General features: G+C 40.4%; 1 protein-coding gene across 1 annotated transcript in view; it reads left to right on the forward strand.

Moving 5' to 3' along the window:
* The first annotated feature begins 3,245 nt into the window (after nt 1-3,245).
* The window catches only part of SLC12A2 (solute carrier family 12 member 2), a 109,170-nt gene continuing 86,230 nt past the window's right edge, over nt 3,246-26,185 (forward strand). The window contains exon 1 of the mRNA XM_079918583.1: nt 3,246-4,124. Within this exon, the coding sequence (XP_079774709.1) occupies nt 3,384-4,124 (741 nt within the window). The 5' untranslated portion in view covers nt 3,246-3,383. The remainder of the gene's footprint in view (nt 4,125-26,185) is intronic.

Below are 26,185 nucleotides of genomic sequence, written 5' to 3' on the forward strand. Positions count from 1 at the left end.
TTTATTACTCTTGTCCCTTAATCCCTATTCTTTAACCAAACTGACCAAGTTCATTCCAAGAGGCCTTTTGCTCACCGTATTTCCCTTTTCTCAAACCCCTATGAAAGTTATAGTTTAATCCTAGTCATCCTTCAGACCTCACTGAAGAGTCACTTCCTCCCTAAGTTTGGTCCCTCTCTTTTGCATTCTCATTGTACCATATTCCTCTCCTAGAACTTCTCGGTTTGCCATCACACGTTTATGAGTGACTCTTATTTGTTATTACTATACATTTCTTTGTTTCCTCCAACAGACATATCCGTTTGAGCTCATGATATTCCTCCAACCCAAGCCTGCTCCATTCACCATCTTCTACATCTCAGAAAATAGCAATACCATTCTTCCAGTTGCTCAGGCCAAAACTCTTGGATTCTCTACAATACTCCACATCCATCAGCAAATTCTATTGCCTCCACTTCAGAGCTTGACCACTTTCCTCCCATTTCCACTGCTACACACAGTGGTCAAAGCCACACCTTCACCTCCCGGATTGCAGCAATACCTCTTAACACATCCCCTTGCTTTTTTCTTTGTCACCACTGCTTACCCACTTGTGTATTTACAACAAGGCAGCTAGACTGATCCTTTATATATCATCAAATCATGTCATTCCTCTACTCAGACCCTCCAATAACTTGCCATTGCTAGGGACTGTACTGTGTCTCCCCAAAATCCTTATGTTGAAGTGCTAACCCATGTGACTGTATTGAAGATATTGCCTTTAATGAGGTGATTAATGTTAAATGAAGTCATAAGGGTGGAGCCCTGATCAGAGAGAAATAGTGCCCTATAGAAGAAGAGACATCACAGTTCTCTTTCTACCATGTGAGGACACAGTGAGAAGGCAGCCCAAGCTAACATACCATCCCACTCAGAGTAAAAGGCAAAGAGGTGCTATACATTCTGGACTGTCATGTCCCCAACCCCTAAACTCTCTGACCTTTGATTCTCCCCAACCCTTAAGCAGCTTCAGCCACACTGGCCTACGTGCAATTTCATCAACATTTCAGGCATGCTCTCACCTTCAGGCCTTTGCTTTTCCTCTGCTTGGAACACTCTTTTCCCAGGTATTTGCATCACTCATTTTCACACTCAAATGTCACCTTCTCACTGGGGCCATCCTATGAAAAATTTTACCACCTCCATCTTACACACATATCCCATTCCCCATTGCTTAGCACTCACTACTAGCATGCTACATATTTTACCTATTTATCTTGTTTATCGCCTCTCCTGCTAGACTATGAGCTCCACGAGAGAAGGAATTGTCTGTTTTGCTCATTGCTAGATCCCCATAACACAGAGCACCTCATAGTAGGTGCTTACTATTTGTTTAGACCAGTGAATGTTGAATACCCACAGCCACCAAATTAGCTCTGGAGCTAAAAGGTACCACATGCATCAACTACTAAGGCAGCAATCTTGTAGTAGAAACTGTACTGCCTAAAGGACCACCTGATTGTTCTGGCTTCTTCTAGTTTTCTAATATTACTACAGCTCATGAGGGACTTTAAAAACTGTGGCTCCATGATCCAAGAGCGGTTCCTTCCTCTCTCCATCTTTACAACAGAGATAATAAACTGAGATGAAAAGTTGTGAATGTCAAATAAAATCACGGATAGGACAATTTTTTGAAAATTGCCTGGTTGCATCTTTCTTGACGGTATTTCCAAACAGTTCGGCAAACTCTGCCTCTCTTTGATCATGCTTCCAGGATTCAGCAAAGGATGTGTTTATCCCCATAAATAAAATTTAAAATTACGTAAACATCAATACAAAACTAAAAGACAAGTGATGGAAGAAACCATTCATGGTTATCTGTTTATGTAGGGCTGTGGGTAGAATTTAGGTTAAAAATGGATTCTACCGCTAAGAAAGTTGCAAAGTAATTATATTCCCCTATTTTTTAAAGAAGAGAAAATAGGTCTGCACAGGAGAAGTACCTTTCTGTTTTACTTGAAATAGCGGAATTCTTCACAACTTAAACCACGTCGAAACTTCCCGGTTAGTGCTCCACGGTTAGTTATTGCTCTCAGTGTATTCATTTCTATGCTTTTTGGAAATGCCTCCAGTTAAAAATCGTCTTGAAACAATACGGTATCACAACTAGGCTCCCTTCTCACCTTCAAACATCACAGCTTTTAAAATGAAGGTGTCATAGGAAATGTGTATACACCCAATGCATCACGACTGGAATTAGTATCTGGTTATGGAAATCTAACGCTGCCAAGCAGGTAAACGCCTCAAAGGCAGCACAGAGGAAATCCTGCCTCCCTCTAGGCTCAGGCCTGGAGTGGGTGAGGGGAGTCGCGGCGGGCCGGAGCTCCGAGCAGGCCTCGCCGGGGGGCGCGCCTCCCCGGGAGGCGCACCTTGCCCGCAACTTCGGAAGCACCTGCGGTCCGGACGGGATAGCCCCCGGCATCACCCGCAGGAGCTCAGGGCCGCCCGCCGCTCCTGCATCGCCTCGGGTACCACGTGCCGCAGGGGAAGCGGCCCGGTAGCCCTGGCAGCATCTCGCGAGATCTCGCCGGCTCAGCTCCATATTGAGAGCTTAGAACGTAAAAAAAAAAAAAAAAAAAAAAGCGAGCGGGCGACTGCCTCCGGAGCCGCCGCCGGAGCATCAGCAGTCGGCGTGAGCCGAGGCAGGGCCCGCGCACCCTTTCTCTGGCCGGGTGGGCCGGACACCGTCCGCAGCCTGGTCTGCCGTGGCCTGTGCCGTCGGCCCACTGACGCGCTGACCCAGGGGCGGGGAGAGAGGGAGGAGGCCGGGGGGCCCCGCTCCTCTTCGCCGCAGAGCGGGGCGGGGGAAGGAGGTGGAGGGGTGGGAGGAGGGCGACGGAAGAGGAGGTAGCGGCGCAGAGATCTTCCCGGCTACGGCGGCGAGGCGGCGCTTGGCCGCTCCCGGATCGCGCTGCTCATGCTGCCCGAGGCCCGGCGTGGACGGGCCGGACGCGATCCCTGAGTGGAGTAGCGCAGGAGCCAGGACTGGCCGGGAGCCGAGGGAACCTCCGCCGCGCGCCACTGCGGGACCGCGGCTGGGCGGGCTGAGGGGCGGACGAGTCGCGGGCCCCGCCTCCCGCGTGCTGCAGCGGGAGACACCAACGCCACGGCCCCGCCGAGGCTTTAAACAGCGGGGCCCGCCCCGCGCCCGCCGCAGTCGCGCGCAGACTCCGCTGCCGGAGGCGTTCGTGCCGGCCTGGGCTAGCGGCGGCGCGTGCGCGGCTTGGAGAGTGTGACTCCCTCACCTGGCGTTGCGGCCGCAACCACCGCCGGCCGGGGGCGCGGAGGGCGTGCAGCCCGCCAGGTCCGCCAGGCTCTCCGGGTCCGCCGAGCGTCGGGCGACGATGGAGCCGGGGCCCACGGCGCCCTCCTCCGGCGCCGCGAGGCTGGCGGGGGTCGGGGAGACGCCTCCAGCCGCCGCGCTGGCCGCCGCCGGGATGGACCTGCCCAGCACGGCAGTGCCCTTGGTGCCGGAGGATGCTGCGACTGCGAGCCGGGGCGGCGGCGGGGTCCGCGGGGAGGGCGCCGCGGCGGCCAGTGACGGGCTGGGCAGACCCCTGGGGCCCACCCCGAGCCAGAGCCGCTTCCAGGTGGATCTGGTTTCCGAGAATGCCGGGCGAGCGGCTGCGGCTGCGGCGTCGGCTAACGCTGGGGCGAGGGCCAGGGAGACCCCCGTGGACGGGAAAGCTAGCGGCGAAAGCGGGCTAGCCAAGGGCAGCGAGGAAGCCAAGGGCCGCTTCCGCGTGAACTTCGTGGACCCAGCTGCCTCTTCGTCGGCAGACGAGAGCATGTCGGATGCAGCGGGGATCGGAGGCGACGGGCCCAACGTGAACTTCCAGAACGGCGGGGACACAGTGCTGAGCGAGGGGAGCAGCCTGCACTCGGGCGGCGGCGGCGGCAGCGGCAGTGGGCACCACCAGCACTACTACTATGACACCCACACCAACACCTACTACCTGCGCACCTTCGGCCACAACACTATGGACGCCGTGCCCAGGATCGACTACTACCGGCACACGGTAGCGCAGCTGGGCGAGAAGCTCCTCCGGCCCAGCCTGGCGGAGCTCCACGATGAGCTAGAAAAGGTGAGCTCTCCCGGCCCTCTCTGCAGCCCTCTCGCCAGCCCCCCCACCCCACCCCAGCCGCTGGTCCGCGCTGACCGCGGGATGTAGCTGCCGGCTCTCGTCTGCTGAGGCGGCGTGAATGGACGTGCACAACTCGCTGGCATCTCTGGATTCAGCTGTCAAGGGTGGAATTGCAGAGGAATGTAACTTAATCTCTTAAAAGTTGGCAGCGGGTTAGGCTAGTTACGTGATACCGGAGAGGCTGCATTTAACAATCTCCCCCATCCAGTTATATATCTTGTGTATGCTTTTTTTTCTCACCCACGCTTAACAATTACCATCCCTCTGAATGACAGTTGTACTTTTAGGCCCCGAGAAGGGAATGTGCAGGAGGTTTAGGTGGTGAGGACGTTTCTCAGGAGGGAGTGGAGAGCACCTACCATCCGTGTCTTTTTTTAAAGGTTGTGTTGTGTGGCTTATGTACACTCGTTAGGGGTCCCAAGAGTGGGAACATTAGTATTTGAAGGGAAAATCTTAGCAGGGTGTGTTTGTGGTGTATGAATTATTAAAGCTCAATTCCTGCAATCTTGATATAGAAATCTTAAGTCTTGGGACAAGCTCTTCCTGATAATGGCATAAATCCACTTTTATAATGTAAACCTTTTGGAAGAGGGTTACATCAAAAAGGCGGGGGGCAGAGTCTAAGAGAGAGGGAGAGAGAAATAGAATTGTTTTTTCTGTGGAAGATGTCCAGAAAGACCTTCTGGGGTCTTGTCTAAGTAGTTATACTTGGTGAACAGAAACCATCCCTATAAACTCTATTGATTTCTGTAATTCTTCTTTTATGGCCGCATACAACTTTTATTTTTTCAGGGTACAAAATCGTTCTTTTGAGATGACATTGATGCTTTTGAGATTTGATTAATAATTTTTTATGATTTAGGATTACTTGAAGACTGCCTTTATAAGTGTATAATGACTACATTGATGGAATTTTGTGAATGCAAAGAGTTAGCACCATATAGTTTGACACGATCGAAGTGTCGGAAAGTTTAAATACAGAAAGTATGTAATTTCTTTTGGATATGATTATTTGACTTCATACAGTCATTTCATACAAGACTGTACTTGTCCCAGTATTTGAAAATGTAACATTCATAACATTCATTGAAATAATTGCCGAGGTCCCAACACTTACAGCTTATTGATTGTTTAAAAGCCTGACATCATTTAGCTTTGGGTAATACTACTTCTTTCATTCTGTTACGGTATTTTGTCATATAAGAAGAAAAACGATTTTTAAAACACTTATTTTATCCATATTCCTGTAGTTTCTTTCAAATCTATTATATTTTCCTTTCAAAACTCAAAATTCTCATAAAGCAGATTATATAGCTGGTAATTTCCCTTTTAGAGCATTTTTATTATTGGAAATATTATATAGATAGTTTCAGATTTCACCAAAGCCCTGTAGTTTAGTAGTAAAACAGTCTGTATTTACCCATAAGTCTTAAAAGCTTTTTTAATTGAAGGATATTATATACCTTGATCTTGTATGCTTCCTCGGAATGTTTTTGTTATTTTAAACTAAATTCTGTCAATAACAAAGCCCTTCCAGTTCTCCAGATTTTCAGGTTTTTGTTTGTTTGGGGTTTTTGGTCAGTTCACAGTATATAAAAAAGAACACCTGTATTGTTTAGATGTATAGTAGTTGAAGAAGTCACCTAGCTTCTCAGCCTCAGCTTCCTCACCTTTCAGAGTTATTTTGAAGATTAGGGGGAAAAAATGTATGCAAAGGCCCACGTTCAGTGCCTGCAAAATAATGCCTAGTATAGTTACCATTTGAATCTTATATTGGCCCTTAAGAAAATACATCGTTAAACTTTAGGACTTCAGTTTTAGATTCTCCTAATTTCTGCATTTTTCAGTGAATGTAGTATCTAAAATGTTATGTTCAGAATTCATTTGTGCAGCATGTAGTGTAATGAGTTCTTTGTAGTTTTTTACCTTTTACCATTCGGGCCCTTTATGGACAGCAAAAAAGGTTTATTAGGTTAAATAAGCATAGAACCTCCTCTTGAAGATAATTTTGTTTAGAATTGAGTGAATGGATTAAAGAGATGTGTCATGTTAAGGAATACAAATCTGGCTATAGATAAACCACTGCTCAAGGAGGGCAGGGGAGGCCTGATAGTATAGGTTGGCTCGATTCCCAAAAGTTGTTCTTCACTTTTTAGATTGACTCTTACTCCTTAAAACCTTTTCTGATGCTTGTAGCTCTAGGTGAAATCATAATACTTAGAATTCTGTAACATTTAATCTTAGCTCTTGAGTGACTGTCATGTAGTCTGCTTGGGTCACTGAATGCTTAAATATCTACCATGGATCTAACTTTGTGCTAGGAACTATGGAAGAACAAAAGAGGTAAAAGAAATGCACTCCAGAAACTTGTTGGGGGAAAGGACTATAGTGTCTTCTACATGAATTCCTTTTTTTGCCCAGCATTGTGACTTTTTAAAGTATTTTGCCTAGAAATCCAACTGAAGGGGAATAGTTAAATAACCATGGTGCGTCTTGCTATATTATGCAGCCATTCTAGGGCCAGGACTTATGAGTTCTCCATTTATCAAATATTTATTGGGGAGAAGAGTTTCTTAGGTGTGGGCCACCTGGCTGTGGCACTGTGGGATGATGCCGTGATTAGCAGAACAGATACTGACTCTGTCATACTCAGGCATACATTAACCAAATGGTTGCACAAATAACCTAGTTACAAACTTTTTTTTTTTTTTCCCCAGTGCTATGAAAGAGAAGGGTTAGAATGCTGGTGAGGATATAATAGGACCTAATTTTAATTGGGGTTTGGGAAGCCTTTTTTTTTTTTTTAACTGTAATTAGGTATTACCAAATAAAGTAATAAACAACTCAACTTAGAGTGCAAAATGAAAGCACCTTATTATTTTAAAGGTGCAAAAGCAAGAAAATACAGTATAAACTTATCCATTTTTAAACAGTCGTCTGTGTGATGGGTATACAAAGTATGACATTGAAGCTGAAACCTGAAGGCTAAGTTGATGATAGGGCAGAACAATATTCCAGGCCAAAGGAACAAAATCTGTGAAGATAGTGAGGTGAGAGAGTGGTATGTCAAAAGAACTATGAGGAGGCCACTATAAGATTTTATTATAAAGGTAGTGCGATGTTATTGAGTTTTGTGTGAGGTAGCAACAAGATCTGTTTTGTTTTGACAGCTTTTGATTGCTGGATGGAGAAGGGTGAGAATGGAAGCAGCTTTTACTGTGGTCTCCTTACAGATAGTAAGGATTGGGGGCAGAATGAGTGGGATGTAGGTGGATTGGATGTGGGAGTGAACGAGAAGCTGATTCCCAGCTTTGGGACTTGAGCAGCTGAATAGATGGTTGGTACTTTGCCGGGAAAGGCTGGAGAAGGAATATAGATTGGGGAGGAAAGAAAGAATGCTTTTGAGTAGCCTGCAAGATATCTTAGTCCAAGAGTCATTTTGAGGGAGAAGGGGCAGAATATATTTTATATGTATATGAAATATATGTGTGCATGTGTATATACATATATATTTACATACATATGTACATGTATATATATTTATGTATTTATCATCTAAAGTCGTGCATGAAATTACTTGGGGAGAGTGGGTAAATAAGAGAACAGAAACAGGGTCTGGGATTGGGCCTGGGGAATGTCTAAAGGTCTACTAGAGATTGTGTCAACACTAGCAAAGGAAATTAAGAAGGAGCTGTAAGGCTGGTGAGAAATAGCCAGGAGAGCAGTGTCAGGGAAGCTGAGAGAAAAGTGTTTTAAAGAAGGCACAAAGTCTTCAGAGATATGCCAGTAATTGATTTTTTTTTTTTAAGTATTTCAAAGAATAAAACCGAAGTAGTGATTCCTGCCCCTACAAGAAGAAAGTAAAAAGTGGGGGGTAAACAAATAAGTATTTGATAGACAACTTCAACATGTATGATGGAAAGCATGATTATCAAATGTGGAAAAGTGTGTGGTGGAGAATCCATAATAGCTCCTACTGGATTTGAAGCAGTTTTAAAGTAGTTTGAAAAGAGTGCATTACCACTGCAGTTTTGTCCGTAGGCCAAGACTTGGAGCCTTTTGCTGGTGGTATGTCAAATCTTTGTACGTGGCCTCTCTATTTTAGCCTCTCTTATTAATAAAAAGGGAAAGGTCAAGGGAACAGCTGTATCAAGTGTCTTATGTTTCACTGAACTTGTTGGTTTTTTCATTTAATTCCTAAGAAATAAGTTCTTATACACATTTTACTCATGATAAAATGGGGTCATAAAAAGTGAAGAAATTGCTTAATGCCACTCTCACAGAATGTGGTACAGCTGGCATTCACACCCAGGTTTTTCTTATTAATGCCAGGACATAGTAGCTCCTCTTTATTGTTGTTTCTTCTTTCTCCCTATCCTGTGGACCTGCTCTGAGATGGCAGGGACGTTGAGGGGGACATGTTGGGGGTTGCCAACATCACTCTTCTATCTTGACCTCCTGAGAGTAGAATGGTTACATAACTGAGAGAAAAGAGGAGGAATTCTTGTGGCAATGTAATTACTGACTAATATGACTATCTCTTTCACTAGGATCTGAGCTGGTGTCTCATTCATCTCTAGACAGAGAATAGGTAGTTAATAAAGATTCGTTTATCGAATGTATCAGGGTGGGCAGTCCCTCCCACTTAACAGGGACTTTAAAACACTAAACAAGTGTAGCTGCTGCTCTAAATGCGCTGTGCTGAGCCGTGGACAAGAAATTCCACACACTACTAATCATGTCAGTACAGAGCTTGAGTCTTTGCAGGTCGCCCTGGGGGAACCAGAATGGGTCACATCCCTGGGGATAAGGAATAGAGTAGGTCTGGGAATGAGTAAAGGTGGGACCTTGATCAGAAATAGTTGTGCAGGGCACAAACTTGCACTGTTTCACAATTTTGCCAGGGGCCCCACCCTCTAAACCCATGCCACCAGAGCTGAAGTCTGGTTTACCTGTAAGACTGTACACATTCTCCAAGTATATACCAACTAACTGCCTGGGGAGAAGGAAAGATAAATTTGGGGATTTAAAATCTGGCAAAAAATCTATACACTGCTGTCGTAATCAGCGTCTTCTCTATGTGTGTTTGGGTTCATAGTCACATTCCCAATCTTGTTAGACCAGAATTTGAAGGACCAAAAGAGCATTTCTAGGTTCTTATGTATTTAGTGTGTTTGTTTTCACTAATTTTTAATTACATGTTTCATACGTGTTTGTAAAGTCTGTAGCACTAGTCACATTGGCTCCATGCTGAAGTGAAATGAATATGAATTTAGATATTCAACAAATCTTGATTGAGCATCAATAATAGCCCTGTTCTGAGTGCTGGGGTTACAGCAGTGAGCACAACAGACTTGTGGAGCTTTCATTCTAGCAGTAGGAGAGAGTAAACAGATAGGTCAGTGTAACTGCCGAGAAGAAACCGAAAGGTGGATAGATGCTGATAGCTGGGGTGGTGTTATTCTGGGGGAGTTAGAGAAGCCCCCTCTGGTACATGAGCAGACACTAGACGAGAGTGAAAGATCAGCCCGTGAAAACACCTGAGGGGAAGAACACTAGGCGGAGGACGGCAAACACCAAGACCTTGAGATGGCAGTGTGCCTGGGGTATGCTTGGCATGACTGAGAAACAAGAGGGCCAGCAAGACTGGAGTGACTAGCAGGAGAGTCATAGGGGAGGAGGTTAGAGCAATAGTGAAAAGCAAACAGTGTAGAACTTGGTATATTGTGATGAAGACTTGGGGTTTTACCCTGAGTGAGGTAGGGAGTCATGGAGAGCTCTGAGCACAGACTTGACATGACCTGACTTACATTTTTAAAACATCACTCTCATGCTGTGTGGAGAGTATCCTGTAAGGGGGTAAGAGTGGAAGCTGGGAAACAAGTTAGAAGCCTACTGCAGTGTTTTAGTTAAGATGATGATGACTTTTATGAAGGTGATAGTGTTTGATACAATGACAGCTGTTTAGATGCTGAATATGTTTAAAAGGTGGAATTGTTGGGATTTGGTGACTGTTTGGATGGGGGGTTTTCCCCTGTTGAGAATGGAGTCGATATTTATGAAGAGGTGGGAGACTGGGAAGAGCAAGTTTTGGAGGTGGACTCTAAGAGTTGGGTTTCATTTCTACAAATTAGTTCTACAATGGGGCAAACACTTATAAAATTGCAGCTACTGGTTTGTGAAATAATAGAACCTAAGAAAATGGGTTTTAATTTGTAGTATAAAAATGTGCTTTTATGCTGCAAATTTCAGGTAAAACCATGAGAACCGGTAGTTTTTCAAATAGAGTATAAAGGGATGGGGAACTAGTGGGTTGACTCCACAAAGTGAGAGAGTGAGGAATGGACGAGGAAAACTACTTAAATACTGAAGTTAAAAATATATCAATGGTTTCCCATTAAATATGAAATTTATCATCTGCCATTGGATTTATGATTCTTCCATTTTTCACTAGAACCTGTAGTAGTGCTTTCTTAAAGCTATTATGAAAAACTTGGAGCCCATGGAGGACTTGGGGATTTCTGATTAGAAGAAGGGGGAAGTCTGAAAGGCAAACATAGCTTAGTGGAATCTTGTCTCTCTGCAGAAGCTGATTGTGGCTGGTGTAGTCATAGTACCCTTGGGCTCAGAAATTTCTCTGCCTTAAATTTTCACTATGCTGTTCCTGAACACTGACAAATTAGCTATTCATCTAAAGTAAGAATACTAGAAACCTCTGGATGGTTCTTTGTTGGGTTGGTATGAATTGGTTCCTTCAATGATGTAGCTTCTAACAGAGTTTAGCCTGCGAGTCACTTTGGGGCTTTTTTGTGGGTAGGTGGCTTGGTAGAGCAGGCTTTATTATACTCCAGTGGAGGAAGACTTAAAGGACCTATGAGGACCCTGATATCTGCTGTAGCATGACTTTTACCCCATCGTTTCACCTAAATAGTTCTTTTTTAAAAAAATTTATTTATTTTTGGCTGCATTGGGTCTTCGTTGCTGCGCGCGGGCTTTCTCTAGTTGCAGAGATCGGGGGCTACTCTGTGGTGCGCGGGCTTCTCATCGCGGTGGCTTCTCTTGTTGTGGAGCACGGGCTCTAGAACGCAGGCTCAGTAGTTGTGGCACATGGGCTCAGTAGTTGTGGCTCACGGGCTCCAGAGCACAGGCTCAGTAGTTGTGGCGCACGGGCTTAGTTGCTCCGTGGCATGTGGGATCTTCCCGGACCAGGGCTTGAACCCATGTCCCCTGCATTGGCAGGCGGATTCTTAACCACTGCACCACCAGGGAAGCCCCTCACCTAAATAGTTCTTATTAAAGTCACCAGTGACCTTCTCCATCCTTATCACCAATTCCAGCAAACGTTTTTTCTCAGCAGCATTCAGCCTTCCAGCAGCATTTGATATTCTTTTGAAGTCCTCTTGATACTTCCTTGGCTTCTGTAACATCACTCTCTCCTTTAGTTTTACTTCTTTCTCTCTGGCTCTTTCAGCCCAATGTCTTCCGCATTTTCCTTCGTCTCTAAACTGGCCATCCTCTAGGCTTAATTCTGGCTTTCCTTCTTCCTCTGCCGTCTTCTCTCTCTGTATATCCCCTGTCTATATCACCTGTAGGCTAATTGCTCCCCAAATTTTGTCTCGTACTAATACTACCTTTGTGAGTTCTGGGCATCCAGAGCCTGCTGGACGTTTTTGCTTCCTGCCTAAAGGACACCCCACACTCACAAACTTATGATTTTTCTTCCTCTACCTCTGAAAACAAAACCACCCAGGCCCTCTTCCTGTGTCTCTGTGAATGGTACCACCATTCATCATATTGCACAAGTGAGAAAACTGAGTGATCCTTGACACTTTTTCTCACCTCTCTACATCCAGTTCATCACCGAGTTCTCTGTATCACCTTTATTTCCTAAATATTATTTTCATCCTCACTGCTACCATCCTAGAGCAGTCTGCAGCATATCTTTCTCCAGTAGCCTTCTATGGTTTCCTCTATTCACTATGCCCTCCTATTACTATTGAGCCTGGAGTGATCTTTCTAAAACAAAATTGATCATGTTATTCCTTGGCTTAAAACTAGCCCTGCATTGTCTAGTTCTGGCCTGCCTCTTCTTTAGTGTTTCAATTTCTCAATGGCACAGTACTTCCTCTGGCCATAGTGCCTTTGTATGTAATACTATCCATGAATTCTTCCTCCCTTCTCCTCCATACCACACTGATAACTTTTCAGTCTTAATATTTCACTTCAATCTTTATTTCCTGAGAGAGGAAGCCTTTATCCTCCAGTCTAGGACAAACCTCTTTTCTCTTCGAGCCCTTATTTCAGTTAGTGGGAGTATGTTTGTTAAGATGGTTATTTGAGTAAACTTGAGTTGACTTCAAGTTCCATGAGGAGCAGACTCATGTCTGTGACTGTTTATCATTATGTCCCTACTACATAGCAGACCCTCAATCAATACACGTTGAATAATAGAACTATTCTTTATAAATTATTGTAGTACAGAAGAATCTTAAACTCTTTTATGTACCTTATATTGTCATCTAGAATCTCTAAAGGACATTTGACAGGCAGATGGCCCCAGTTTGCACGTTTGGAATTTAAGACACAAAAGAACTAAGTAACCTGTCCAAAATCATAAGACCCGTAACTGGCAGAGCCACGGTTGGAACTTGCAACAACCATTTTGACTCCCAGTTGATGTTAATTCCAATGTCCTACAGTTTAATACTATGTAAGTTCTTGCTATTTTGGTTTTTTTGTTGGTTTGTTTTTTGTTTTTAAATTCCCATGTCAGTTGTGTTTTAGTTCATTGAAGATAAAGTAGAAAAGATTTGGACCCCTCAGTTTCACTGTATGGATAGATCTTTTCCCAATAAAAAAATATTTTTTAAAAAATTTAAGTATAAGAAAGTTTCTTATAAATGGAATCATAGTAAGTTTTGGTTTTTTTTAAAATTTCTTCTGCTTTTCTTATCTGTATCTCCCAAAAGTGTGATGTAAATGTTTAAATGTTCTAGTGTTGCACTTTTCAGTACTAGAACCACTAGTCACATTTGGCTGTTAAACTAAATTTTTTTATTTTTTTAATATTTATTTGTTTATTTATTTTTGGCTGTGTTGGGTGTTAGTTGCAGCACGCGGGATCTTTCATTGCAGCGTGCAGACTTCTCTCTAGTTGTGGTGCGTGGGCTCCAGAGCACCGGCTCAGTAGTTGCGGTGCACGGGCTCCAGAGTGTGTGGGCTCTGTAGTTGTGGCATGTGGGCTCTGTAGTTGTGGTGCGTGGGTTCCAGAGCGCGTGGGCTCTGTAGTTGAGGCACGCAGGCTCTCTAGTTGTGGTGCATGGGCCTAGTTGCCCTGCGGCATGTGGGATCTTAGTTCCCTGACCAGGGATTGAACCCGTGTTCCCTGCATTGGAAGGCGGATTCTTAACCACTGGACCGCCAGGGAAGTCCCTAAACTAAGTATAAATTAAAGTTAAAAATGTATTTACTTGAGCCAGATTTTAAGTGCTCGATACCCACATGTTGGCTAGTGGCTACCATTCTGGACAATGAAGATACAGAACATTTCCCTCATCACAGAGAAATCAGTTAGCCAGTGCTGTCAGGGGAAGTGATATTTAAAGGAACTTTTCCCTTCCCTCATTCCTCCTTTCTTGGATTTCTCCCTTCCTTTTCTTACATGTTAAATAGTCACCACTAGTTTAAAATTATTAAACAGTCAAATTTTCTCTAATTTTGCATGAGATCCTTCCTTAAATAAAGTTGTCTAAACATATTAGGCCCTCAATGAAATGTTTGTTGAATCAGTGGAATTTATCTCTTTCTGAGAATGGAGATCTGGGTCTTTAATATTGCAAAGGCTGTGAAGAATTTCTTAATGTTGTATAAAGTGTTAAGTTTCCAAAGCACTCTTAACTCATGTATCTGTATTTGATCTTCAAATCTATCTTTGGAGGAAATGGGTTTTCAGAAGGTCGTAGAGTAGCAGTCATATTTTGCAAGGTTGTGGTTTGCCTAAGCACTTAACTAATACTTGGTAAGGCTGCATCTCTTTGAAACTAGCTCTCTGTCTCCCTTTTCTTTTAGACTAGTGATTCCCAAATTTCTAAAAGAATTACCTGGAGAAAAATTACAGATTCCTCTCTCTCAAAGAATATACATGCCATTTTAAAAAAGCTTTCCTGGTGATTCCCAGAGAGCCAGGTTTGAGAACCAATGTCCTAGACAGACTTTGGTTATCATTATGACAGTAGTACATAGTTGTGGGTTTTTTTGTTGCTTTGTTTGTTTGTTTTGATATGCTGATTGTCAGTTTGAAACATCCTACTATAGGAACCTATCAAAGATCTGGATTTAATCCTTAGATAACTGTATAATGAATTGTATAATGTTACCAATTATTCAACATCTGTCATGTTTCAGGAGCAGTCTGTAGTCTGTGCACAGTAATCTTCCAAACCAGTTAGTTTACAGATAGACAAACTCAGAGGCTAATAGCAACTTGCCTAAGTCTCACAGCCAGTGAGTGGCAGATGCTGGATTTAAACATAGACACACGTTAGTGAAAGCTCACATGTGAGGTGCTAGGACAAATCCTGTAGGGAAGTCAGACACACAAGTACTAACTGGTAAGTCTGAATCCTGATGAGTTCACATGGAATAGTTGGAGTGAGATATTACCTCTCTTTTATAGAACCTAATGGTTTCAGACACAAATAATCAGGCTTTACTATTTTAGAAGTTAAGCTTTATGATAAATTATTCTTAGTACTGGCTTACCTGTAAGTTTCCAGAAATAATAGATTTGGCTTGTAGCACTTGAAAAATTATCGTCTCACCTATTTCAGTCCCGATTATTTGGCAGATTTGCTGATTAGAAACAAAGCTGATTCAGTAATTAAGCAAAGCAGCAACAATAACAACAAAAAGGCCTCATTTAAAAGGGTTCAGCACACCTGCACTTGGGGACTACATAGTTAAACTTTATACACAGTTATAACAAATATGGCCTTCTGGTTTTCAGAACGAGGGCAGATTAGAAGGGAAAATGAACACTGGCAGAGGTGGATTCAAAGATGACCAGCATGTTATACAGATAGAAAATAAGAAAATCATAAAAAGCAGAAAATAGCAGTCTTAGAATAGCTCTTGAGTAGACGCAGAGACAGGACCTGAGTTTTGGTTGTCACAGTATCTCCGTCTAGCATAGTGCTGGCACAGAGTAACCATGGTGTTTTAAATCTCAATACAAAAAGAGTCAGCCAACTACACATTTGGAAAATTTCAGTCTCATGTCATCCTAGAGTATCGCATTTTAAGAGGCTAAGTATTAGTCCTTTTCAGAACCAACACTTTAAAAATTTACTCCAAGGGTTTTGTTGTACTTTGTTTATTTAAAATGTTTGTTACCGTATCATTATGAAGAGAAGATAATATAGGAGGTTTGAAAAACAGAGAAAGTTAAAGACCTCAAATCCTTAACACTTTTACATTTTTATACATGTAAAAATTATGATTTTATATCCTACTCTTCCCACCTAGCATTAAATAACTAATCATAAGTAATCAGTTTCCTATGTCACCCATAGTAATCTTCTATTTAAGTGAATGTTTTTATGATAGTCTCATACGTGTACCGTATGATATGTGTACCATAACTTGCATTTTCTCTGCAGACTCTTTAGTTCATTTACATTTATTGTGATTTGGCTGTTATTAGGCATGGTATTTTGCTATTTGTTGGTTTTCACACCCGTTTTTGTTCCTCTAATCCTCTTTTCCTGCCATCTCCTATGCTAATCAGATATTTTTTAATATCCATTTTAATTCTATTTACTTTCTTGTTATATATCTCTTTGCATTATTTCAGTGGTTGTTCCACTTACAGAGAATATTGAATTTTTTCAGCTAAAATATAGGAACCTTAAAACAGAATACTTTTCTTAGTACTTTGGTCATCGTGTAAATTACAAACCCAGCAATACAGTTTGTACTTTTTGTTTTCAACAAAAGTCCTATGACTTTAAAAAAAAAAAGGAAAGAATGCTTATATGGTGTTTTATTTCCTTTTTTTTTTTTTTCCCCATTTCTTCTTGTAGATCTGTGTTGCCATCTGATACTATTTCCCTTCCTTGAGTAGTTGTTGTAAGGGAGGTCAACTGGCAACAAAATTCTTTGTTTTTATTATCTGAAGATATCTTTACTTCACTTTTGAAGGATAGTTTTGCTGGATGTCAGTTTCCTGGTTGCCAGAGTTTCTTCTTTCAGTGGTTTGAGTATGCACTTCCAGTGTCTTCTGCCCACCATTATTTCTGATAAGACAACCATTAATCATACCATTGCTCATCTGTATATGATACATTGGTTTTCTGTGGTTGCTTTCAAGATATATTCTTTACCTTTGGCTTTCAGGAATTTGTACATAGGGGCTTTTCTCTTTGTGTGGATCCTTTTTGGGTTTAAATTTCTTCTATCTGTAAGTTAATGGGTTTCACTGCTTCCTCCAGCCATTTCCACTCTGCTGTTGAATCCATCTAATGAATTTTTCACTTCAATTATTTTGATTTTCAGATTAAGAATCTCTAATTTTTAAAATATAGCTTCCATTTCTCTGTTGAGATTCCCTCTCTGTTACTCACTGATACCGTATTTACCTTTAATTTTTTAGTATGTTCATTATAGCTATTTTGAAGTCTTTGTCTCTCATATCTAACATCTGGGCCCACTTGGAGTTAATGTCTAATGACTTTTTTTCTTGATTATGGGTTATATTTTCCTGTTCAGTAATATTTTGGGGTAAAGACTAGACTTCTATGTAGATAACACATTGTAGCAACTTTGGGTAGTTGTTTTTTTCAGTATTCTGCTAAGGATTATTGTTTTTTGTTCTAACAGGTACTTAAGTTGCCTAGATTCAAACTGCACACTGAGTCCTCTATCCCCACTATGCAGTACCTGATATCTCTGTTGTGTCCTGTGTTTTCAGCTGCTGCTTTTTTAGCCTGTCTCTTTGGGTGTGGGTGTGTGTGTGTATGTGTGTATGTGTGTGGTGCAGATCCTCCCCTGTACCTGTGTGATTTAGTGGTCACCTGAGATTTGGGGCTTACCCTCGCTATCATTCTGTTTTTTTTTTCTAGAGATTCCCTCTTTTGGCTCTTGGGCTCTCTTTTCTAATATTTCAAGCTAGGAAGGCTTCACTTTAAGCCATCCAAGTTGCACACACTTGGGGAAGTGCTCTCAGTTGAAAAAGAAAGCAAACTCAGTGCAGCTGTATCTATCTAAGAGTATTTCCTTTCTGGTCTTTGCTTTTTTTCAATACATCCTAGTTTTTTTTCCATACATAGATAGTTTAGCTGTCAGTCAGGGGTTTAAATCTTGGCCTTTCCGCTTAATGCTTGTGTAACCTTCAGAAAAAGAACTTGTCACCTCAGATTCTCAGTTTCCTTATATAGAAAATGGGAAAGATGATAATTCATAGTGAGAAATAGCACATATTCATGTGAGAAATACATGAACTATCAAGTGCATACCACGTGCTAAATGTAGTTTTTGTTATCGCGTGGTTCTCCATGTATATTGCTTTTCTAATACTTTACCCATTTAAGATATTGCTAAGTCATATATTTATATCTTTGACAACTTTTGGTTCTCCTTATTTTAAAAATAAAACAATTTGAAATGTAAATGACACAGTTATACCTTCCAGTATCACTTAATAATATAAGTTTTCTGGTAAGTTGAATTAAAATGTTTTTAAGCTATTTGTTGACATTAGCAAGTTGTGTGGGATTTGAAATAATGTATAAATTATGCTATGCATAATGCATTTTGTTGTAACTCAGTCTTGAACACGATGGGCTAGGTAGAGGACTGAATTCTTTGACTGCAATCAGCAGTTCTGACTTGGTTCATTGTAAAGTCACATGGTCACAGCATCCACTTTTATCTGTGGCACTTGAGTTTTGAGCTTTGCATTAATGCCACTGGATATTAATAGACCATTGTTAACCAGAGCAGATTGGATTCCTGTAAAACAATACTTTGTTTTGAGAGCATAGTCTGTATGGGGAGCATTACACTGAATACACCAATCACCGACAGCACGGATAGGAAATGTTGGTAGCTTTGGGGTGATATAATTGGCTAGTACTTAAAGAAAAAAACGGTTAGAATAAGCCCAGCCACTTTGGCATCTAAATTTGCATATGTATGCGTCCATTTTTAGTTAGTGATTTGGCTTTGTTTCATAATATTAATTTAACACTTTAGCTTACTTTGGTATTAAGAAGATGCTATTAAACTATATGAGAAATTTTTATCTAAAGTATCTTGATGGATACTTTAGTTCAGAAGTTTGTTTTTAGGATTTAAATACCATTTTTTGGTGAACTTTAACTTTTTTGAAGTGTAATTTTGGTTTTTTTTTTTAAATCAATAATATGCTGCTTGTAAAGAAAGCAGTGAATTCTTTTATACTAACTGTGCCCTGAAATGAAGATTCCCCACTCCTCTGAGTGTCAGTAACAGTGATTTAATTTGCTTAAATAAAGCTAGGCCCACAAGTTATGCTTCTGTTCTCCTACTGTGCAATTTAATATTAACCCTAGCTAGTGTTGCTATGATGTGCTTATCAGTTGCCACCAAAGAAAACAGCACAGGGAGGAAGCTTTCATTTATTAAACACATTTTTAGCACTAGAGAAGTTACAAAAGATTTCTAGTAGTGTGATCATTGGTCCTCAAAGCCAGGTTCTTCACACTATATCCTATTGACCTCTTGATGGTGTAGGTAATAAATCTTTTACCACCATTCAGAATGGAGATGCCACATTTCTATATATAGGTCAGTGTTTTTGTTTATTCTTCTAGAGGTAATCTTAAACTGCCAGTATTATAGGAAGCAGTGTAGTAGAGTCTAGATTAATAATGTTTTGCAGTACTTATTTTTGTGTATTTGTTCAACATCCAGTTATTTAAACTCACCCCATGGGCAGTTGAAATAATCACTTATTTGTTGTTTATAATAATAGCCAAAATTTATCAACCACTTACCCTGTTAATGTCAGACAATGTACCAAGCAGTTAATACATTTTGTTTTTTAATCTTTTAAAAGTCTTTTTATTTTATTTTTTTAGACATTTTGCCCATTGCTTTATTTATTTATTTATTTTTAAATTTTTATTTTATTTTTGGCTGTGTTGGGTCTTTGTTACTGCGTGGGCTTTCTCCAGTTGCAGCGAGCGGGGGCTACTCTTTGTTGTGGTGCGCAGGCTTCTCATTGCAGTGGCGTTTCTTGTTGTGGAGCTTGGGCTCTAGGCACACGGCTTCAGTAGTTGTGGCTTGTGGGCTCCAGAGCACAGGCTCAGTAGTTGTGGCTCATGGGCTTAGTTGCTGTGCAGCATGTGGGATCGTCCTGGACCAGGGCTCGAACCCGTGTCCCCTGCAGTGGCAGGCATATTCTTAACCACTGCGCCACCAGGGAGGCCCTAAAGGTCTTTTTAGAATGGTGGTATATAGCAGAGAAAAAAAATGTAAAGACTAAATGCATAACTTAATCAAGTGATCACCACCCAGATCAAGGAATAGAACATTGCTGGCACTCCAGAAACCCTCTGTGCACCCCATACTGATCTCCCTGTGCCAAAAGTAGCCACTGTCCTGACTTAATGGTGATCATTTATTTGGGTCTGGGTCTTGGTATTTTGTTTGTTGGTTTTTGTCACCTTTATGTATTCTGGAAGACCATTAGTCTAGTTTTGCCTGCTTTAAAACTTTATGTGGAATCATACAGTGCTTTTTTATCTGTCATCTTTTGCTCACTGTTATGTTTGTGTGTATTTTTCATTCATTCATTTGTATTGCTAATTATCTTCCATTATATGAAATGCTACAATTCTGTAGTTGTGGATGCTTGCGACTGTTTCTGGTCCTTCGCAGTTTTTAGCAATGCTGATATGAACATTTTAATATAAGTGTCCTACTTCATTTAAGTGTTGTTTATCTATAGGGATATATCTAGGATTAGAATTGCTGGGTTAAAAGGTATGCATTTTTTTCAGCTTAAGAAGATAATGCCCAAACTTCTTTTCCAAAGTTGTGTACCAATTTATATTCCCACCAGCAGTGTATGAGAGTTTTTGTGTTCTATACAATCATATTTTCTCACTTTATCTTCTCAAACACTATGGGATAGGTAATATTATCTCCATTTTACAGATGTGGAAACTGAGGGCCAGAGGTGTTAAACAATTTGCCAGAGTTCACATAGCTAGTGATAGCAGAGCTAGATTTTGAACTTGGATCTGACTCAGGAGCAGACGCTTAAAATTTTACTTGTTACTATTTCAGGACATTATTTGGAAAACAAGGATTGCCCATAAAGACTCAATATTCATTCACTATGTCTTTGATTAAAAATGACAGGGAGAGGTCTGTACCCTTGTGGACCTTCCATTTTAATACACATTGAAGGAGTGGAGGTAGGTACATATATTACAAGAGCTGAGTAAATAAAAAAAATAATTACTGGGTGTGATATATGCTATGAAGAAGAAAAAAGGGGCACTGCTGAGAAGAAACTATATGTTGGGTGGTCTGGGAAGGAGGCTACACTTGAGCTAAGACCTAAAGTTTGAGAAGGAGCCAGCCATATTCAAAGTGTGTTAAAGACAGGGAATAGCAGGCAAAAAGTCCCCCAGGAGAAAATACTTTAAAATCAACATTTCAGCAATAAAACAGTATTATATCAAATTAAATATTTGATAGAACTCTCAGAAATTTTCTAACTTAAAGGATAGGATTTTGAAGGTGTATAAAAAACTTCAAGGAAAATTAATAGAAATAATAAAGTGGTGTATGACTGGAAAAATACAGAGACTTCTAAAACAGACTAATATTTACTTTTTCTTTAATCATGTCAAATCTTACTATGTGTGGTAATAAAACATTGATGACAAATCTCAAGGATTCTGTGTGGATAATTTTCTTTTTCAAGGCTTCCTGAAAGGGCATGGATGTGTAAGTGGACCCAGGGGTGAAGAGGTTGCAATGTTAAAGCATGTACGGGAAGAAGGAACCTAGTAAGACCAAGAGCATTTGATCAGAAGGAGTTGCTAGCTTGCGCTGCTAATGTCGGTTTTTAATTGGAAAAAGAAAATTCTAGGTAACATAGAAACTGAACGATTTATTGGTCTAACTACCCTGTCTACCACCATAGCCTCCAAATAAGCTCCTAAAGTTAAATAACTCGTATAACTCTATTTAGGACACAATTTCATATTAAACATTTTACGTGCCTTCCAGGTGGGTTATATCTGTACACTAGCAATTTTTTCTCCTCCGTAGGAGGTCTGATCCAGCTGTCTGTAACAGTCCTGTAGGGCAAAGAGTTTCGCACACACTGTAGACCCTGGGGGAATTTCTACAAAGAGCAAAGAAATTTTTAAAAATACCCTCTGGTGTCATACACAGCGCAGAACTTCTGCTGTCATTTTTATGAGAACTGTGTCAGAAATCCTTAGCTTCTGTAGGTTTGGAAGCAGAGGAAGGAGGGAAGGATGAAGCAAGGTAAAGAGCGAAAATAGCTGAGGAATTGGGAAGTTTGAGCAGGACAGTTTCTTAAGTTGGGCGCTTTGTCTAATGTCTCCTTGTCCAAAATAGGTAACTTTAAATAATTCACCTTGGCTCCCTGTAATATGTGGAATTCTACCATTTAGAAGATTCTCTGCATTGCCACATTAATAGCTACACGGTTTGGAGTAAGTTAACCTGTCAAAAGACTGTTCCCACATTTGTTAAGTGGAGATTAGATCTGTCTCTCAAAGATGTGCCAGTTCAGGGAAATAGGGTGTGAAAGCATTTAGGGAAGTGTCTGGAACACAGTAGTATTTCAGTAAATGTTGGCTGTAATTAAAGGAAGCCGGAGAGATTATGAGGGTCTCCTATACTACGAATTCTTATTTTACCCCATGAGTAATGGATAGCCAAACCTAGATTATGTACAACTGTATTTTGTATGAAACTTTTGTTTCTTGACAGTAGAAAAACTACTATTTTGATGTATCTTGCAATATTACTTAGAACAAAAAATCTGGTGTATATCACAATAAACTTGAATTGGGTTGGATTCTATGCCAGGGTTCACCTTACCCCAAATATGCAAAACCAAATTATTGCCTAACCTATAAATCAATTCTTATCCAGAGTCAAACTCTTTAAAAGTCATGGAGAAAAAAAGTCATCCTTTTCCCTGTTATATTTTCCAAGTGTGTTTGTAGTTATAGGAAATAGTAAGAGAATTGCTCAGAAAAAGATGGAAGAGGCAGATTGTTACACTGCTAAATACGCTTTTCCATCTTGTTTTTCATTTAGTACAAATATTAATTGGGGAGAATTTAAAACTTCTGGAATGGATTATTGTTTCAGTTCTATTTATGTGTGATCACCCTTCATGTTGAACTTCTGACCTTTTTGGTAGTTGTAATTAACAGAAGTTTTTAGCATTTAGATGATATGGTCTGCCAGAATAATTTGAAATCAGATAATTTGAATGAGGGTAGACAGTTCTGTATATTTAAAAATTTCTCTTATTTCTACCATAGCTACTACCCTGTACATAACATCTTCTAAATAAGTAGTTGTTAAATGCATGCAAAATTTTATAAGGTATATGTCTGCCCCCCACAATGTTGTTTTCCAGTTGAGGTAGTTTTTTTTTTTTCTGTTGCTTAAGATTATTTGGTAAGGTTGATTTACTGTGTAAAAAGTAACATCAGTTGTAATTGGGATCCAAATTTTATTTCATAGATCAAAATGCTAGGATGCAGTGTAGTTCCCTAGTCTTCATTTGGCAGGGTAAATGGTTGTTTGATGCATATTTTGTGGCAGCCAGAAAATGATTAGCCAATACATATAGTTTTGTTATATTGAAAAAATAAAGCCATCTCATATCCTATCTTTATTCCTTTGCAGCTTTCTTCATCTTCAATAATTTTAGCTTTTTTTTTTTATGTAAACGAATACCTTATCTTACCCAATCCTCACATTAACTATGTAAGTTAATGTATTAGTTTAATAACCACTTTCTAGTTGCAGAGATAATGCTAATAGAAAATTTTGTTTCCCTATGGACTTCCCCGGTGCCTGCCAATGCAGGGGACACAGGTTCAAGCCCTGGTCCGGGAAGATCCCACATGCCACGGAGCAGCTGAGCCCGTGCGCCACAACTACTGAGGCTGCACTCAAGAGCCCACGAGCCACAAGTACTGAGCCTGCGTGCCTAGAGCCCGTGCTCCGCAACAAGAGAAGTCACCACAGTGAGAAGCCAGTGCACCACAACGAAGAGTAGCCCCTGCCCGCCACAACTAGAGAAAGCTCACACGCAGCAACAAAGACTCAACACAGCCAAAAAGAAAAAAAAAGAAAATAAAAAAAGAAAATTTTGTTTCTCTAAATAAATGAACCTTAACACAGAAGCATGGATTCATAATGGATCCATAAAACATGATCAAGATTTAATGCAAGATATATTTCAGAGATGCAGTGTGGGGACAAAAGGAGGAGGACCCTTAGTTGCAAGAGGAGTTAAGGGGTGCTCACTGGCATGGGTTTTGGTCCTCCGTATTAACATGGAGGACCTTTTTATAACATTCATAAAAAATGAATATATTTGGGTTTGAGCTTCCCAGCAGGTGCCGCAGGAGCAACACTGACTGGGCGCTGAGAGCATGTACAGCCTCAGGGAAAAGAAAATGCTGCCTTTGCTCTGATAGGGTCAACTGAGTGTGTAATCTTGTTCTTGTTGAGAAGTGGCTGGGCATTGAAAAGCCAGGCCATCTAGGAATAATTTTCCTACTAAGCCTTTTGAAGTGTGTAACTGTGGGTCACACTTTTACATTTCTAACATGGCACTGAAACTTAAATTGCTGTATTATAATCAAGCTGTATCAGTTGGCTTGATAGTCAAGCCCAAGAAACCTCAGCTGCTTTATGTGGCTGTAACACATTGATCTTTATTTACAGTCTTGAGACTCCAAGGAAATGGTACAGGTGGTCAGGGATTATTATCTCCATTTTACAGATTAGGAGACTGTCACAGAGAGGCTGTGACTTGAAAAGAAGCATCAACCGTTTTTTGTTTTTTTTTTAACTGGATTAAACAATTAATAGAGGCTTCTTGGTATAGTAGAAAATGCCCTGGATAGAAGATAGAAAACCTACCCATGATCTTTAGCCTCTACTATAAAAATATCAACTCTGGGAGGGCTGAAAAGTCCCTAGTGTGGTTCTTGATAAAACTGATTAATAAATATTTGTTTAATGAATGAGTGAAAGGATGTAGTTGTGGTTTATGCTCAGAAACTGCTTTTTGCAACTGTAGAATCTTCAGGTAACCGAAAAATATCAGAAGTTACTTTAAGGGACTGGTACATTTCCCTCTTCAAAAAGTGTCCATATTTGAGCACCCTTAAGTCTACCTGGAAACAATATTGTAGCAGCCATAGACCTAAAGAGATAGTTTGGTACAGCTTTGCTCAGTTGTTCTTTGAAACACCAGTAAGACAAAATAAAAACCCAAACATTTTCCCCTCCTTCCAAATTTTAAAAAAATTATGTAGGTTACTGTCTTTTGCCTACTATGGCCTGAAATTGCTGAGCTAAGATACTTTTGCCAAGTCTTTACCAGTTTAACTATAAAAAAGAGAATAAATTTGTATAAAAATGAATATATTTGGTAATAGGCTTTGCCAGAAATGTGTTTTATTCTAACTGTATTCAAAAGTTGCACTGTCTAGACAGTCTTGATTTTTCTTTGTACAATGATAAGCACCTTTATTCAACTTTGGACAAAACATGATCATAAATCATTCTGAGCACTGCACAATCATCTTTCATGGGTATTAACATCCTTGTTCAGTGATGTCGCAGAGACCATCTACACTACCTTGTATACTTGAGATGAAAGTCTTGTGGACTTAGTAACTGGGATGTCTGAAGAAAGAAAATAACTGACACTTTAGTGTAATGTGTACCTAAAGCATTTATCAATGAAAAGTGTGTTGGTGTGCCCATGATGAGGATGTACACAGAAGACAATACTGCACTCGGTTACAGAGCCAGTGAAAGCAGTGTTAAGGTTTCTAATTGTAATTTTCTAAAAGCTTGGATAAGTATTTTTTCCTAAAGCTTTATTGTTCATCACTTTAAAAAATCTGCCTTCATCCTAGGTTGTCTCTAAAATACTGAAGAAAATTCTGGTGTTAGGGAAGAAACGATAGCTTGATTTTTTTTAAGAATTTTTTTACTGAGAAATCATCAGTAAGCCTAGCCTTTGTGTTCAGTTGTATTTTTTTTTTAGGTCAAGCAGAGTGTGAGTTATGACCTTTGATATGTAAAGGGTAATTTAAATTAGTGAATTCAAAACAAGTTAATTTTTGGATATTGGAAACTGAAAAACTAAAATTTTAAGATGTGTATTGCAGAATAAATCTAAAATCAATTTACATTATAAAGGATTTTAATTATTAAGAATTTCTTTGATGGAAAGTTTTTTTTTAATTTTATTTAAGAAATTTTTATATTGGAGCATAGTTGATTAACAATGTTGTGTTAGTTTCAGGCATATAGCACAGTGATCCAGTTATACATGTATCTATTCTTTTCAAATTCGTTTCCCATCTATGTTACTACAGAATATTGAGCTGTGTTCCTTGTGCTATACAGTAGGTCCTTGTTGGTTATCTGTTTTAAATATAGCAGGGTGTACAAGTCACTCCCACACTTCCAATCCATCCCTCCCCCCTCCCCTTCCCCCCCACCCCCATGGGTAACCATAAGTTCGTTCTCTAAATCTGTGAGTCTAGAACGTACTATCTTTCTGATCAGATACCTTTTTTGATATTTAAGTGTCCACTGAAACCTTTAAGAATTAAAAACTAATCCAAAAAAGAGAAACTGTTTCCCTCTCCTTTTCATTTAGAGGAAAGTTGTTTGTAGTACACTGACAATTTCTTTTTTCTTAT

This window comes from Stenella coeruleoalba, assembly GCF_951394435.1.
Source record: "Stenella coeruleoalba genome assembly, chromosome: 3".
In the NCBI taxonomy this organism is placed as follows: Eukaryota; Metazoa; Chordata; class Mammalia; order Artiodactyla; family Delphinidae; genus Stenella; species Stenella coeruleoalba.